This window comes from Centropristis striata, chromosome 16 (genome assembly GCF_030273125.1).
Source record: "Centropristis striata isolate RG_2023a ecotype Rhode Island chromosome 16, C.striata_1.0, whole genome shotgun sequence".
NCBI classification, from domain to species: domain Eukaryota; kingdom Metazoa; phylum Chordata; class Actinopteri; order Perciformes; family Serranidae; genus Centropristis; species Centropristis striata.
This window is the reverse complement of record NC_081532.1, coordinates 14,635,041-14,652,210: the sequence shown is the minus strand read 5'-3', so window position 1 is coordinate 14,652,210 and position 17,170 is coordinate 14,635,041. Positions and strand designations below refer to the sequence as shown.

Sequence of the window (17,170 nt, the reverse complement as noted above, 5' to 3'; positions counted from 1 at the left end):
GCAGATTCAGTGACAGCTCCAGAAGATAAATTAGAACAGGTGTGAGAATCCCACTCTCCATTGTACCACCCGTAGATGACAGTCCAGTTCTCCACAAGCCACTGAAGCTAAGAAAGTCGTGGGTGTGGCAACATCCTGCTTTACATTTTCTGTAGCCCCTTTTTAACTGCAGGAACTTTTGCGAGAGAGGGATATTAGGGACCTCTAATGAATTCATTTCAACCAAGTTAAGTTCCAGGGACATTTTTGACATATTACGCCCCAAAAAGTCACTGTTCGGAGAAAAGTTCTTTGTGAAACAGGAACTCTGGAACTGATTGGCCAACTTGTTTACAGCTTTAATCATAAAACAAGGACATACTTTATTGATCTAGGACAAGAAGGGAATTCCTTCAAAGTTGCCCGGGACTAAAATTACCAGGAACTTCTTGGTGGAAACGCAGCTTTTCATTTTCTCGTAATTTACTGCAAACTATTTTAAATTACTGTAGAACCTAAAGTGCAACCACAAAGAACCTTTACAAAGTTTATCTCAGCCAACAGATAGTCAGCAGTCCCAGATTATAGGCTTTCTTTGTATTCTCTACCTTGCTGACAGCTGGTTGTTTGTCATGGGGCCTGGGTTGTTGGGTTTTCTGTGTGAGCAACAATTCTGTAAATCAAATATCTAACCTGTTTTCAGTTGCAGACAGTGACAGTTAGTGCAACATCTGCATATCTCCAATGCACATCTGCAGCACTCTTTTAGGTACCGAGGATCGGATGCCTTCCTTGTCATCACACAGGTGTTTGGAAAATCTGAATATTACCTTGATGCTCTGGAGGGCACAGTAAAGTCTCCAACGGAGGCCTTTTATATGTCACAATTAAGTGTCTACTCTCCTGACTGACTCATGGATCCAACCAAGAGAAATACTGCCTCGACATGCCACAAGACAAGAAGATAATAATTACAACACCTGGAAAATGTCATCTGATAAAAAAAAAACGTCACTTGCCTCTGAATATATTGTTTGTTTAGCACCTTAGGGAATGTTTTCATGTCTTGTCGTTTGGTTGAATGCCAAAATTGTAATTTTATGTCATTGAACTCCTCTCTTCTTCTTTCCTTTACCTCTCACACCTCTTTGAGCACCTCTTTCATTACAATTCACCACACGCCACAGTGTGTACATAAACATGGACTTCTCTTTTGTCTATCTTGTTTAAAACTTTCGACTTCATCCAATTAAGACACTGAAATGTTGCCCTCTCAGATGTGATGTGTAAGACCACTGCACAGGCTGACATTGTGCTGCTGGTGGATGGGTCCTGGAGTATCGGACGTCTCAACTTCAAGACCATTCGTGCCTTCATCGCCCGTATGGTGGGAGTCTTTGACATTGGCCCTGAAAGAGTCCAAATCGGTGGGTCTCCAGTCAGCTAGTTATTACTAATAAAACAAAGAGAGGTAACAGAGATAACAAATGTTTTTTTGATGTCTTCAGGTCTTGCTCAGTACAGTGGAGACCCAAAGACAGAATGGCACTTGGATGCTCATCAAACCCGGGATTCTCTCCTCGAAGCTGTGGCTAACCTGCCCTACAAAGGAGGAAACACCCTGACTGGTACTTGAATATTTGTATTTAAAGACACTTCCTCTACCTCTATACACAGTAGTACATATTTTTTGTGTGACTATCAGGGTGAAAAATGAACACTGGTGTCTTTATTGCAGGTCTGGCTTTGAACTACCTCCTCCAGAACAATTTCAAAGAGAATGTCGGGATGCGTCCCAACGCTAGAAAGATCGGTGTGTTGATCACTGACGGCAAATCCCAGGACGATGTCAACATCAACTCTCAGAGCTTGCGTGATGCTGGCATTGAGCTGTATGCCATCGGTAAGCACAAATCACTTCTGTTTGTGTGCACAAATCCTTGAACAACTGTGATCTCAAAGTGCTTATGACTGCTGTCTTCCTTATTGCTCTTTAGGTGTGAAGAATGCTGATGAGAATGAGTTGAGGTCCATTGCCACCGATCCTGATATTACTCACATGTACAACGTGGCTGACTTCTCCTTCCTGTTGGACATCGTTGACAACCTCACTGATAACCTCTGTAACAGTGTCAAGGGACCAGGTATGTGTGAGTTTACAGCAAAGTATGCATACAGCTGATCAAAGTGAAGGAATCACTGAGGAATAGTACACAGATTTTAAGGACAGATTTCCTTTTTACAAATAACTAGAAGGGAACCTCTGACAAATGCTGCATCTTCTCATGTTAACTAAAGTGAAAAATAATTTGTCTATCTGCCCTGTAATTTAGATCCATTCCTAAAATCAGTGGGTTGTTCCATTATCCTGCTGCCAGACAAACAAACCTTGGCAGAGCTGATAACAACCATGTATACAATTGTCTAAGCCAACCGCTCTATTCCTAGACATTTGATAAGTATAAATATAATGTATAGCATCCCAGACCTGCAGACAGTCAAATATCTAGCCCACCATGGACAGCAACTCCAGAAGCAAAGAGCCAGCCAAGCTCTTGGAAATAATTGCAGATGTATTATTTTTTTTCTTCCCCTAATATTCTCCCTGCCTCCCTGGAATAGGAAACTGTCTGCTCCCTTATCAAATTAAAGAGCTGCTATTGGATACTGCAGGGGAACTTCTTGGAGAGGATGTGGCTTTATAGTCTCAATAAGTACTTTGGTGTGTAAGGTTATGTTAGGACTTGTTAGTAGATATGCATGTTTTTAACTGTTGCCACATCTAGCAGTTTGTCCCCAGCTACGCCACTTATCACTACGGATATTAAAAAGCCATGAAACTGCTCAGAAATGTAAAGTTTATTCAAATAAGGGAATGGTAGAAACAAAACAATCAGGAATGCTTTTCTTTAGTGTTCACTGTGATGGCCCATACTGCAGTTTCTGTGCTTTCACTTCAACAGGAGGCGCACCCGATGCCCCAACTAACCTGGTGACATCAGAGGTGACTCACCAATCCTTCCGAGCCACCTGGACCGCCCCCGATGGTGACGTGGATAGGTACCGCGTGGAGTACATGACTGTATCTGGACGCCCACTGCAGGTATACTTGCCACATGCAGACACGAATCAATTAGTTGAATTAATGAAAGATGTGTAAAAGTAAAACTTTTCCCAGAAAGAATCAGACAAAAGCACCACTTCAAATATTGTGTTCACCAGAGATGTGCTCATAGGTTTCTTGGAAATAAGTCATTTAACATAAAAAAATATTTTGATAAATGACCAACTAATCTCAGTCGATTAGTGGACTAATGAGTTGTTTTGGTCTGAATACAGTAAAAGGGGGCAGCAAAAAAAAAAGGCCCTAAATTGTTGTAAGTGTATCGCATTTCCCTGTGTGGGTGTTGAAGAGATATTGGCTCCAACGTGTCCTGACCCACTGTTTCTGAGACTAATGGGAAACTCCACTCAGACTCTATTTCCAGCCTCCTGTTTGTTTTGGCCACTTACTGTTTGGGTGTCTAATTACATTACGATTTGACACAGGGCAAGGAAACAAAAACAACACAGCTCTCAGTTTAGGAGGATTACAAAGCAAATAATGACTTCATGAGTGATGGCTCCTTTGGCCAGCAGGGTCTTGGCTCCACAATGTGTAGAAGAGATGCATTTTTGGTGTCTGAATCTAATTACGTGTCGGAGATGTTTGTTTTTTGTCCAGCTCCCATGGTTTTGTTAAATAGCGAATGAGTGGATGAGGTTTTATTGTTGTTTATGGATTTGGAATTGAATCACACGCTGAGTTTTAGTCCAGTAAAAACTTGTAAGAATGTATTTCTGGTTTTTATTGGTTTTAGAAAATGTTCAAGTCAATCCAGTGAATAGAAAAAGGGTTTGATGATAATTTCACTTTTACTTGTGCAAATGCAAAATATATATTCATGCTCATAAACAATCTATAGTATCTATAGACACTCAAAGCTCATTGGATGAAAGCTTTGTATAAAAAACTGCAATTGGAATTCAAGACTCTTTGTCTGCGATGTTCTAACTGTCCTTTCTGTATCAGGACTTTGTGGATGGCACCCAGACCACACATGTTCTCCAGGGCCTCAACCCCCTGACCGAGTACCTGGTCAACGTGTTCGCAGAGGTGGGAGAGGAGAGCAGCGAGCCTCTCAAAGGAACTGAGACCACACGTATGTCTTTTCTTTCTGGCTTCTTGGCTTACATCATTTCATTAACAGAGATCCACTTATAAAAATCCATATATGGTGAAAGTTGTCTGTGGGAAAGTAAACAACCTAAACTAAACTAACATAAATTGTCTTGAGTGGTCTTTAATCATTTGCTGTAGATGTGACCATTTCCCACTTAAGGGAACCCAGCAAGTAAACCTTTTAAACTTTAGCACTAGTGAACCTCCAGCCTCTACTTCTATGGGCAGCAATTTTCACTTTGAGTAATCCTACATCTCTAAATCTCTCTGGCTCAGTTGCAAAAAGAAACACAAATAATGTGCACTCAGTGACTGTGATTTCTGCGTCCTCTCCATTAAATACACATTCAAAGGTAATACACACACACACACATATATATATCTTGGTCTTGTTTATAAAACCAGATGTGGCTGCAAAAAGATAGCAACAGTAAATCTTAATAAGATGCAAATTTCAAAACGATTACACTGAGGTTCAAGCGCAATTTGGCCTTCTTTCTTTCTTTCTTTCTTTTAAGATGTTAATTTCCGTTTTACTTGTGCTTTCAAGAGTAGCAGAGATTTAATAGTGCTATATAGTATCTATAAAAGCACATATAAAACAGCACTAATTGTTGAGTTTATGCAGTGTGAATGGCAACAAAGAGGCCTGAGAAACTCTCCTTGTAATCAAAGAAACATTTCAGAAATGTCCATGTCTCCCTGTGAGCACAGATGTATAGTTGCTAAATTAAAGCACAGGATGTTATGACTTAGTTTCACTGTGCCAATAATTGTTGTTTTCCTGGTTATCTAGTGCCTCTGAGTGCTGTGAGGTACATGACTATTTATGATGAGCAGACCACCACCATGCGGGTGAGATGGGAGGAGGCCGAAGGTGCTACTGGCTACATGCTGCTCTACAGCGCCATCAATGCTACTCAACCCACTCTCGAGCAGGAGGTAAGAAACTTCATCGGAAAACACTGAGAACACAATGTGACTGAACCGAAGGGCATCAGGCCAATCAGCTGCGGACATGACAGATTTTCACAAGGAAAAACTGAACACATGCAGACATGTGTTTATGGGTGGACACAATCGTGATTGCTTGCATGCATTCACACATAGCTGAACACTAGAAGTGACCAAGCATTTCAACTTACTGTCAGCAGTTCTTGACAAACTACAGACGTCACCACTAAAATAACATTCTACAAAGCCACCAGTGTTTGCCTCGCCATACAGCAGACAAGGCAAAAGGGAGAACACAGAAGAACGTTGTTAGACACAAATGGGAGGATGAACCATGAGCTCACTCTGCCAAGGGAAAATCAGCATTTGTTCATGAGGTGTCAAACCTCAGCGGGCTGAAACCGGAATCGGCAGATGTGCCGCAACCAAAATATTTGTACAAATGTCTCTATCTATGTCACTGAGGACCCCCCTGTCATCCACTTCCGCTCTGGCCTTATGTTGTTGTTTTGGTCTGGTCCCGTTGCAGATCAGAGTGGGAGGAGATGTAACTGACGTCCAGCTGGTGAAGTTGATCCCCAACACGGCTTACTCACTGTCCCTCTTCGCCCTGCATGGAGAGTCAGCTAGTGAACCCCTGACCCAGCAGGGAGTCACCTGTATGTGTCACTGAATCATTGGTTGATCTTATTTATGTAGCACAAACAGTATTCCTATCTGAGCCACTGTAGACTTAGCAATTATCATGAAACTAACACTAACCTTTTGCCCCTTGTTCAGTGCCCCTGCCACCTGCGGGCAAACTGACAGTTCGTGAGATCACCCACAGCACCATGAGGCTTATTTGGGATGCGGCTCCTGGTCTTGTTCGCAAGTACATCGTCACCTACAGGCCTGAGGACGGAGATGCTAAAGAGGTGAGTTTTAGTTCCAATCCTGTTCTTTTCCTACTCATCTCGGTGAATAGATTCTACATTTAAATGCAGAATATGTACGCAACTGGATCATACTTTGGTATTGGAAGCGTTCCGGTCTCTCTCTGGGCTTTATTGACTTTACATGTCTTAGCAGTCCATGTGGAAAGCAAAAGTAGCAGTTATTGGTCGAAATGCAAGTGTGGAACCCATTACCTACAATATTGAGCTTAGCTTAGTTTAGCTAACTTATCTAGACTGACCACTTTTAAAACAATGCAGTTATAGACCTCATCTCTCAAATCTAAATTCTCGTGTCCTAAGTTGCTAATCAGACTGTAAACAATGACCAGCACATGGAAGACAAAGTTCTCGCCCTGATATCTGTTATCAAGACTTTCTCTGGCTATACCAGAACACAAAAAATATGAGTCCTTCCTCGATAGCCAAAGGGTTACTTTTCCTACTAAAACCATAGAATACATGAAAACAAGATGTTATCATCCTATGTTTTTACCAGTTCTATCCTCTCATGTTTTTCTTACAAACGTTCAATATCTGTTTGAGCCATTAGGTTGGATAGTGATGAATTTATATAAAATGTTTTCAACGATCCCTTTGTATTTTGGCTGAGACCACATAATGAAGACTGCAGCTGGTTGGATGGAAATGTTTCAGAGTCCAGTGAGAAGATTAAGAAACGATCAGAATATGGTTTTGCGGGGTTTAAAAGGTGAATTGGACAGCTACTTTATGGTCGCATGTCCTCTTTTAGGAGTTCTCTGGGATAGGGCAGCAAACTCTGTGGTCTGTGTTTTGCTACTTCCTTAGCTATAAATCAGGTGGAGGTGATCCTCAAAGCTCTCTGATGGAAACACACATGTGAAAGTGAGTCATGGGAGCGGAGGATGCAAAAATGCAGTGCGTGGGCAGGAAGCGCTTATTGCCCAGAAAGTAGCAGAATGTCATGTTTGACCTAATGGATTATTGGACATTATATGGACAGGACATATTCCCTGGAGGTGAAGCCTTTTTATGGTTTTATGGTGTTTTATTAGACTTATAACTAACTTATAATAAGATCAGACAAACACCCAGCAACGGTTCAGGCTCTTGGGTGTACAGAATGAATCCCTTAAGTTCAATTTCTTGAAATTAAGCTAATAAACTTTAATGGAATCAAGAGCAATAAAACCAGTGTGGTGTTTCCTGTAAGTATTCCAGGTAGTTTAGTTTGCAGCTTTTTTTGTTTTCGTTGCTTTTGTTTATTGTGTGTTTTGTTTATTCCAATTTTCCTCTGGAAAAAAAAGTTTTTTATACCTTCTGGTCAAATTTCCTACGAGTCTTAAAAGGAGCACATTGTTCCTGGAAACTCGTGCTGTGAACGGAATGAAAGAATTTTTAAAGACTTGGCAAAACGTGGCTGATAGAGAAAAACATCTGAAGTTCTTTGTACTTTCAAACGTCATTTGCATTATTGAATTTGTGTATAATAATATTTAACAAGCATGGTTATTGTTGTTCTACAGCTGGAAGTGGACGGAAGTCTGACCACCAGAGTGTTGGACAACCTGATCTCACAGACTGAGTATGGCCTGGCTGTGACTCCCATCTACGATGAGGGACCTGGTCAGCCCATGTTGGGAGATGCTATCACTGGTAAGAATGAAAATCATTATCATGACATTGTAGATTATGGCTTTGTCCCTGTTTGCCTGCTTTCACTGAGATATAGATCATAATTAACTCCCCCTCCTCTGTTCTGTAGATGTGGTTCCTGCCCCAAAGAACCTGCGATTCTCAGAAGTTACCCAGACCAGCTTCAGAGCCACCTGGGATCACGGAGCCCCTGACGTGGCTCTGTACCGCATTGGCTGGACAAAGAGGGGAGATACTAACTTCCAATATGTAAGAGAAAACCAGATGTCTGAATTGTTTACATTTCTAATAATTCATGCTGGTTTTTCTTGACAAGGCCCACAGAAAATACTTTGGCGATGCTTTGAAAAAAGGCTTCCAGTGGAGGCTGGAACATCTAAAAAACAGACTTTTTGCATCAATGCAATTATAATCCCTCTAATATTGGATTGATTGTTTTAGGTTGGCTAAAACTTCCGCCTCACGCTGTGATTGTGTTTTCCTCATCAGAACATTCTGAACAGCGATGAGACAACCCATGTGTTGGAGAACCTTGACCCAGACACGCCCTATGATGTGTCCGTCACCGCCATCTATCCCGATGAATCAGAGAGCGAGGATCTGCTGGGCACTGAGAAGACACGTAAGATACACACCCCAGCACCTCTGTGATGACAACTGAACAATCATTTTAGTTAACACTGTTTTGCTCCAGTTGCTTGACAGAATCTCTATTGGATCTTTGATTTAAAGTCCAAGTGAAACGGAAGTTAGTGCATCTTTAGCTGTGATGTATTTCCCAACAAAATATTTAAGCACTATACAGTTACAAGAGGAATTTAAATAAAATTGTTCCTATTTGATTGGACTACTTAAAAATGGGCTGGCTTAGAGTTTAGTGCTATAGGGAGCCACATAGGACTGTTGGCTCCACACACACTTCCATGCAGATTTTCCACCGGCTTTGAGTCACTGCAGTGCGGGCAGCACATGCATAGTCGCCCCATTCCTGCAGTGCCGGAGCTCCCCGCTCACCTGCTGGCAAAGTCTTTATGTAGCTGCACTAAAGCGACAGAGAGTCGGCCGAAGAGTGGGAAAGCCTTCCTGAAATTAACCTCAAAGTCTTTGGCCCACTGATATTCAGACACACTACTCTTCTTATCTCTTTTCTTGTTGCCCTGCTAGGTACTACAGTCAATAAATGATGCAGTTTTATATGACCAGCGTGGCTAGAAAGTCTCATTTAATTGGACTTAGTTTTATAATATTTTACCTTGGTTTTAAAGGAAAAGAAGGACGGGGACTTTGATGTAAAAATACTCAGATACTGATTTTGGGAAATATATTTGATCAGAGGATTCAAACTGGGAACATGCATCTTTCATTTCACTGGGACTTTAAGGCTAGACTACTGATTTACCTTCTTACTTTACCTTCTGGAAATATGCAGTGAAAGTGAAATGTTGAGCAAAGGGTATGCCCATTATACCTTTCTATTTCTGCCTCTAGTGCCTATAGGGTCCACGCAGGGTGGTAACAGACGTAAGTATATCTGTGGTAAAGCAAGAGGATGCTTTTTATTTCGAGTGATGAAAGCATGTTTTTATTATTTCAACCAGTCATCGGCACTTGTGTTCATCGAACAACCATCATTACATCATCAAGCAAGGCCCTTAACCCATCCACTGCTCCAGTATGGTGCTGTGATGCACCATACCCAATTTTATTGTGTTTGTCTGTCTTTGTCTGTGTTTGACCCATTGTCCATACCATTCATCTCATGGCTGTTCCTGTTCTCATTCAGTCAAAGGACAAATGAAATGGCTGAAGATGAATTTCAGCAATGCATGCCTTGCAAAACCAGGAATTTGAATTCTTGTTTCTGAAGCCCATTCCATCATTCATCATCCATCATCCATCTATCCATTGCATTTATCAGTCCATCCATTCATCCAGCATCCTTCCATCAATCCATTGCTGTTCACAAGAATCCATCATTGCTTCAGAAAAGATCAAATCCGAGAGAAGGATTGTCTTTTCCTCTTTAAAGCTGCAATCCTTGATACAAATTATTGGTAAACCTGCAATGTTTTACCATAAAGAATTTCGTAGAAGTAAAAGAAATTTGATGGCGAATGAGCATTTTAAGAGATTCAAGATGGAGTAGACATTTTAACACGAGCTGACCAAAGTATCAAGGACTGTGCCTTTAAAAGATGATTTCAAGGAAATCCATGGAAAAAGTGCTTTGACCAAACGTGACAGATTGACATGTCGGCATGGTTGTAACTGGTATATGTGTGTTTGCATGCGTTTTCCAGTGCCTAATGCACCTCCCACCAACTTGGTTGTGTTCAACGAAACCACCACCACTCTGAACGCCAGGTGGAATCCAGCTGCAGGTCGCGTCCAGAACTATAGGATCACTTACGTCCCCACAGCTGGAGGCAAGAGCCAGACTGTAAGTCTCACAACACACCAACACACTTATCACACTAATCATGTTTTATCAAATTAGTAAGAGTATTAAATCACAAGTTGCTTTTATTTCCCATGCATGAAATCTCTAAACACCAAAGAGCAAATTGAGGTTTTAGTAAAATAATCAAAGGGAGAGAAGTTTAATTGAAGTTTAATGGCAAAGAAACACAAGTTATCATTTTAATATAAAGGAAATAAAGCAGTAGCAGCAGCACTGGCATTAAAATATTAGCGACTTACTCCTTAATCTTCTTCTCCTTGCTTTCTTCTTCTTGAGTCTAGCATTACTTAGCCAGGCAAACTGCTGTTCATAGCTCCTTGAGCTCTAACTCAATCACCGGATTTGTTTCTTCCTCCGGAGCTTATTTGCCTCAGGAAATATATATATACGCACAACCAAAACTCTGCCACTCGTATTGCATTATTTTAGTTTATCCTAAGTCAAATCTCTTAATCTGTTGTTTGGATACGGCAGCATTAATGTGGACAAAATCCTTTCCTAGTTTTTTTTTTCCCCCCTTTCCTGACATTGCAGACTGTCTCCCACTGGCCATGCATTTTTGGCTGCCTTACTGAATGCGCAAAAGTCTTTTTGGATGTCAGATAAATATTTGGTTTCAATTTGCTGTCAGACATTTCTCATTGCTTCCACAAGCAGGACTTAAAAGCAAGCATGCTAAACGGTGCTTATGCACACGCCCATACGCAAGACTGCAGACTGATAAGCTGCGAAACAACCCTTTAAATCAATGGAGGATGTTCCAAACAATTTTATTAGAAGATATTTCATCTCACTACTTGGCATTTATGGGCTGTGAAAAGTTGCTTAAGAGAGAATTTAGATGTTGTAAAAAGTTCACATGGCACATTTTTAGGACTGATAGTTCAACAGCTCTTCAGGGAGACAGTGAACAGAAACAGCAGAGATTAAACCGTCAGGGTTCAAATGCAGTGTGTGCTATTTGGCTTTGAACAAGTATGTGTGGTGTTTTCAAAAATGGAATGCACTTGCCCTGTCGGGTCAATATGTTTGTGTAATGAGAGAGTACATTGTGAGTAGATTGTGTTAAAAAATGCTGCACAGAGTTGCAACGATCACAAATCTGCCTATTGGTTCTCTGTTCTTTCACCTGTTTTAATAAGGTCCACATGACAGCCAACACTTGTCATACTGGAGAGGGCAGCTAAAGGCTGAATTATTTTTTCTCACTTTAAAGAATTTGCTTTGATGTCCTTTAGGGCAGAAATGTCAGTGTCAAGAAAATGGTTTAAAAGTATGATATATGAATATAATATTTCACTTTTACTGAGTTAAATGTTTTAACATTTAGTAAATTAGTCCTGATAACTACCAAATATTCATTCATTTTCACAATGTCAACCCTTTAACCCTCTGGGATCACTTTCATTTACTACCCTTTAAGGTCATTAAGGAAAAAAATGTTTTTTCTATTTTTTTATCATAAACGTGTTAAAAACTTCCACCCTGCTTAAAACTACAAAATGTTTAAACATTTTTTGCATTTTAACCCTTTAAAATGCCAGTTTGATTATGTGATGTCACTGATGTTTTTTATGAAAAAAAACCCAACAACACAAAAATTTAGTTATTTTCCATATAATAAATATTTTTTGGCTGGGGCATTTGCCTTAATCATAGTCTTGGATATGTCAAAAAATAGGAACAAAATTTATTTTGTTACATTTTTAGTTTTTGGGTAGTGTCAGATTTAAACTTTACTACACTTTAAGGCCATTAAGGACAAAAATGTTGTCTTCCAAAAAAACGCTATAACAGCTTTACATGTAAATTTTTCCCCCTACTTTTTTTGTACACAGTGTGTTATAGACCCATTAGAAAAATTGAAATTTCCAAAATCTTTCAATAAAAAAAACCTTCCAAAAACATGCCATATGCAGTGTCGGGACCAAATTTGCAATTTTTCACTTTTGTTTTAGCAATAATTTTGGCTCTTAGTGATACCAGAGGGTTAAGCGCCAGTTAATTTACATACTGACTTTGCTGTTAAAAAACACAAGCATAAAACCACAACAACGAAAGAGAATTATTTTCTGTATACCAAATACACAGGGATGTTTTTCATAGTCAGAAATATGTGAATGATTAGCAACAAAACTGACTTTGATGCATTTCATCAAACACTGTGGTGCTCCATAATACAGCGGCAATAACCCAAATGGAAACCAGGGGGAATAAGCATGTATTTGCCCCATAGGGTAAACATTAGAAAATGTCTTGATCTGGTGGAAAATGGTAAAAACCACAATTATATGGGTTTCAATGAGGACATTTTTGTTATTTAGGGTCTGAATGTCTGTATTATGGCTGCACAGTTTATTATTAACATATGATTGGAGCCGAGGTTTAACTTCTAAAATTCTAAAAAAAAACAGAAAAAACCCTCACACTCACAAAAAAAAAAGCTACAGAAGTCCCTAGTGAGGCACAAGGGTTATGTTAATTTTTCTTTCCTTATAATTTACCCTGTCAAAAGTATTATGCAAAATTCACTTTCGGCTCAGCTTTCGGGTCATTGGTTGACTATTAGTTTCCCTTTTAACACAAGGTGGAATGTTTTCCTCTTTAGTAATTGATGACATTTAGTTGCGCTGATTGCCTGGGTGATATCACACTGAAAGGTTGATGGAAAGCTGGAAGCTAACAAGCTAGCGTCAGCCAAGTCGTCTTGGTTCACTGGCAGCATTTCAACAGCTAACACAGTTAGTTTTGCATTATTTCGTCTGGGACAACAAGTCTCTTTTCGGAAATGTCTGACACATATTTTCAACTGGTGTACAAGAAAACTACAGCGGTGCCAAATTATAAAATGTCCTCATTTTTGTTTCTTTTTCTTTGCTGATAAATGATTCAGCCAGTTGGTTGTGAGACAGAGCTGTGCAGTGATCAAAGAAATCCACAGAGGATTAAAGTGGACGTAAAAGCACAGGCGCGTGCAATATCATACACAAATCCACATGCAAGCACACAGCCAGACGAAATGTAGTAAATTCATCACCAGTCATGACTGTTATGACAAGACATCCGACTGTTTCAGCCATCAGCTTGCAGGTTTACCTTGGACAGTGTGCTGCATATTAATCATGTCCGACAACACATTAAAAACTTTCCCTCTCTGAAATGTTGACAGTCTAATAGTTTTTAGGTAGAATTCTTTCCATCAGGTTATTGACATCATTTTAACACACACATGGAGACTTGTTAAACTTTTCATCCCATCCGATAAACAGATCAAATATCTTTTCCCTCAGTTGTACTACAGGTGCAAAAGGTTGTTGAAAGCTCTAGCAAGAAAGACAACATTTGCATCTCCTACAAAATAGAAAATATAAATGTTTAAGTAGCTGAATTCATTATGTCTACATTCAATATGATCATATAGGGTTCACAAACATTTTACAGCATCCGTGACTGCTTTTAGAGTTATAAGGATATATGATTTTAAAATATGTAAGCCAAGGAAGCTGACTTTTATTTTTCCCCAAATAGACCCAGGTTGGAGGAAAGAAAACTACAGTCCTGCTGCCCAAGCTGACCCCTGACACTGAATACGACATCACCGTAGTGGCGGTCTACGCCAAAGGACTCAGCGGAGAGCTGAACGGTCTTGGAAAGACCAGTGAGTAGTGCTTCTCTTTGGGGACTCCTCATGATACAAAGTACACTCATAGAAATTATTTAAGAGCATTAGCATCCATTAAATGGACCCTAATTTTCTACTAATAATCAAAATAACAGCCTAATCAGAATATAAATGCCTGATGTAACCACCTCAATCTGTTGGTGGCTGATTGAACTTTTATATGTGCTGCTGAGATAGTTGCCTCAAAGGAAAACCTCCAATCTGGCGGTACATCTGCATTATCTCGAGGTTGGTTGAAAATCGGAAAAGTTTCACTGTCATTACAAAGAACAGTCAAATGCAAATATTGCTCCCTGGAGTTAAAAAAAAAAGTCTTCTGTTATATTTCTGGCAGATTAGATGCTTCAAAGCAAGCTGAACCACTTTGCACAAGTCAAAAAAGTTGATTGAATGCTTTAGGCCATGTAGATCTTATCAGATCACTTTATTTAGCGTTCATGTAAACAGATAACTTGGAATCTCTAATTAGAGTGAATTCAATTGGTTTGAAGAGATATTGTCCATGTACCTGCAGCTACTGTTTGGATATGACAGTTCAATTTTACTTTACTTTTTTCTTAACCCAGAGCCTTTGGGCGGCGTTAGGAACCTGCGGGTCACTGACCCAACTACCAGCACCCTGAATGTCCTGTGGGAGGCTGCTGAGGGCAACGTGCGTCAGTACAGGATCTACTATGTCCCTGCAGCTGGAGGAGAGGAAGAGATGGTAAGCTGGAAAATAGCTCCTGAGCATTAGACCACATTAAATGAAAATGTCCTTCTCTTGTAATCACAATAAGGCAATACCGGAGCACAACCTGATGTATGTCTTATCATGCTTCTGCCCAGGCCCAGGTATCAGGCAGCACCTACAACACTGTGCTGAAGAACCTGCAGTCTGATACCGTCTACACAGTAACTGTGGTTCCCATCTACTCTGCTGGAGAGGGACAACGCTTGTCTGAGAATGGCAAAACCTGTAAGCACTGCATGCATATAATTATTTGTGTGGGTCACAAGTGACAGTGGTGATCCATGCAGGGACATTTAGGAGCAGTAGTCACATTTTTTTTTAGAAAGACAGGGTTTCAGGGTTTAAAATAGCCCAGGCAGACTAAGAGAAGGGATGACTTACTGCATGACGGCAGTGGGATTTCAGGAATCCATTCATGTGAGTCCAGAGTGAACTTACTGGCCTTGGTTGCTGGCTGGCTGTAACTGAATGTCAGAAACCTTCAGTGAGGCAGCCATTTATAACTGATTTGCTTCATATCATCCAAATCCTTTCACAAGCTGTGAGCCAAGCCAAACCGCTCAAATGCCATTTGTTTCTCAGGAGGTGAATTAATGCACACTAAATTCACACCTTCCATGTAACATGTATCATAACGCATAACATGAAATGACAGGATTAAGCTCAGTCAGCTTAGTTTGGACTTTTTTTTTGAAGAACACACATTTTTCCAGTTTCTCCCACAATTTCAAACCACCGATCTCTGCTGGGAATGAGTCAGCATTTTGTGGGGTGATTGCGTAGGAAGGAATTCCTCCGGGTTGGCAGCGTTATAATGGTGTCTCCTCTCTCTTTACCGTAATACTGTCCATTTATAGGCTGGATTGAAGGCTAGTGGTCAGGATAATGGTGGGGCTGGGAAATGGGGGGTTGGGGGGGTTGGTGTATTGAGTAATTGGCTCTCCTTTGGGAAAAAGAAACAGAAGGGGGGTAAGAAATGAATGGAGAGCATTATATGTTTTATGGCCCTCAACTTACTTGGCTAAGGTCATGCTCCATGCTCCTACTGTTACCCCTATTTTTCCTCCTGGACCAATGGTCCTTCATGTTCTGTGGCTTTTTCCTAGACATGTTCACCAAACTCTTTTACAGCATGTACAGTATCAAAAGATTTTACACCTTATCTTAAAGCTTTGATATCTCTGTAGAATATATTATCACCTCTATTCAAACTTCAATTGATTTTCCTCTTTTCATGCATTTTAAAGAAGCATCTGCTCTCACTAATTGAGCTAACTTTGCAAGCCACTAACTGTTAATTGTGCCTTAAAATTCAAAGCGGCTTTCTAGGCAACAGGCTTTGGTTTGTGTAACTTTAAAGTACGGAAGCTCACTCACTGTGTTTTGCCCACTGCGTTTTTTCCCTTGCATTTATGGGGTTATAATGGGGAGCGGCACAAAGCCTCTAAACATCTGCTTTGGTTTTTTAGAAGGAAAGCTTCACACAGGGCTACACATACGCCTTGTATATCCTTTTCATTAACCTTCAGGGCACTGACAGGAAGCGTCCTGTTGATAGCAGTATTGTTAAAAAATGCCTTAAACTTGTCTTGGTTGGTCGCTGGCCAGTATTGTTCCAGTTTCATTGAAATGTTCTCATGTAGTTACTGGACTCTTCTGGCTGTCCACAAAACAAGTCTAGACCATGTTAAATGAGACAAAAAGAAAATGACAGTACCACTTAATAGGAGATTCACAAAGGCGTCATTTAAACACTTGTAAACCACCCACATGAAACAAGGTTCCCATACATCCTGGAAAACCTGGAATTTTGAGACCAGCTTTCCACTCATGGAAACACCTGAATATGTATTAAAATTACCAAATATCCTGGGAATAATCTATGTCTATTTTATTATATTTTAGCCCCACACTTGACTACGTAAACCTAGGTACAAATTTTGGTTGAAACTTGACTGTTTGTATGATTAGCTGCATGGTATGAAATTATCAAGCAAATAGTAGAGCAGGAAAAAAAACTCCCTTTCCATTTTGGCTCCCATGTCAGTAAATCTAGCGCTTTATACCAGGCACGGAGTGGACCAAACTCACAGCAATCTCTTTGGAGTTAAGCCTTTTTCTTCAAAAAGCCCAATGGAAATTAGCCAGCTAGCTAGCAGACTAACATTACGCTGATGTGTTTTAATGTGGTTTTGTTGGGCAAAATGCTGAAATTGGGTGTACGGTGTACTGTTATAGGCAGAGGAGAGAGACAAAAGTAACCATGTAAGCCTTTTAACGAAACTGGAAACAATAGTTTTGCTAATGTTTGGGTGAAGACACAAGACTTAAAATTATTTGATGAGCTCAACTAGCTGGTAACACAAGTTTGAGGCTATCAGCTTTTGTCGGTTCCCAGAGCTGTTATTGACTCAATCAACTGCTTTGAGAGCAAGTGCTGTCCTGGGGGAACCCTGATGAAACTAGATCAGGTCAAACTCAAAAGAATACAAATAGGAATAAATAACATGCATTTGTAGCAACTTTATGGGAGTTATTTTTGTGAAATTGATGGTTTTCGCCTGTA

General features: G+C 40.2%; 1 protein-coding gene across 1 annotated transcript in view; it reads left to right on the top strand.

Annotated features, from left to right (window-relative positions):
- Positions 1 to 17,170, top strand: part of col12a1a (collagen, type XII, alpha 1a) — a 60,419-nt gene that overhangs the window by 19,274 nt on the left and 23,975 nt on the right. The window contains exons 18-34 of the mRNA XM_059352542.1: positions 1,257 to 1,406; positions 1,488 to 1,607; positions 1,718 to 1,882; positions 1,977 to 2,123; positions 2,943 to 3,082; positions 4,052 to 4,181; positions 4,998 to 5,143; positions 5,685 to 5,814; positions 5,936 to 6,072; positions 7,599 to 7,728; positions 7,838 to 7,977; positions 8,218 to 8,350; positions 9,217 to 9,249; positions 10,029 to 10,168; positions 13,718 to 13,847; positions 14,438 to 14,577; positions 14,700 to 14,829. Coding sequence (XP_059208525.1) covers positions 1,257 to 1,406; positions 1,488 to 1,607; positions 1,718 to 1,882; positions 1,977 to 2,123; positions 2,943 to 3,082; positions 4,052 to 4,181; positions 4,998 to 5,143; positions 5,685 to 5,814; positions 5,936 to 6,072; positions 7,599 to 7,728; positions 7,838 to 7,977; positions 8,218 to 8,350; positions 9,217 to 9,249; positions 10,029 to 10,168; positions 13,718 to 13,847; positions 14,438 to 14,577; positions 14,700 to 14,829 — 2,241 coding nt within the window. The remainder of the gene's footprint in view (positions 1 to 1,256; positions 1,407 to 1,487; positions 1,608 to 1,717; positions 1,883 to 1,976; positions 2,124 to 2,942; positions 3,083 to 4,051; positions 4,182 to 4,997; positions 5,144 to 5,684; positions 5,815 to 5,935; positions 6,073 to 7,598; positions 7,729 to 7,837; positions 7,978 to 8,217; positions 8,351 to 9,216; positions 9,250 to 10,028; positions 10,169 to 13,717; positions 13,848 to 14,437; positions 14,578 to 14,699; positions 14,830 to 17,170) is intronic.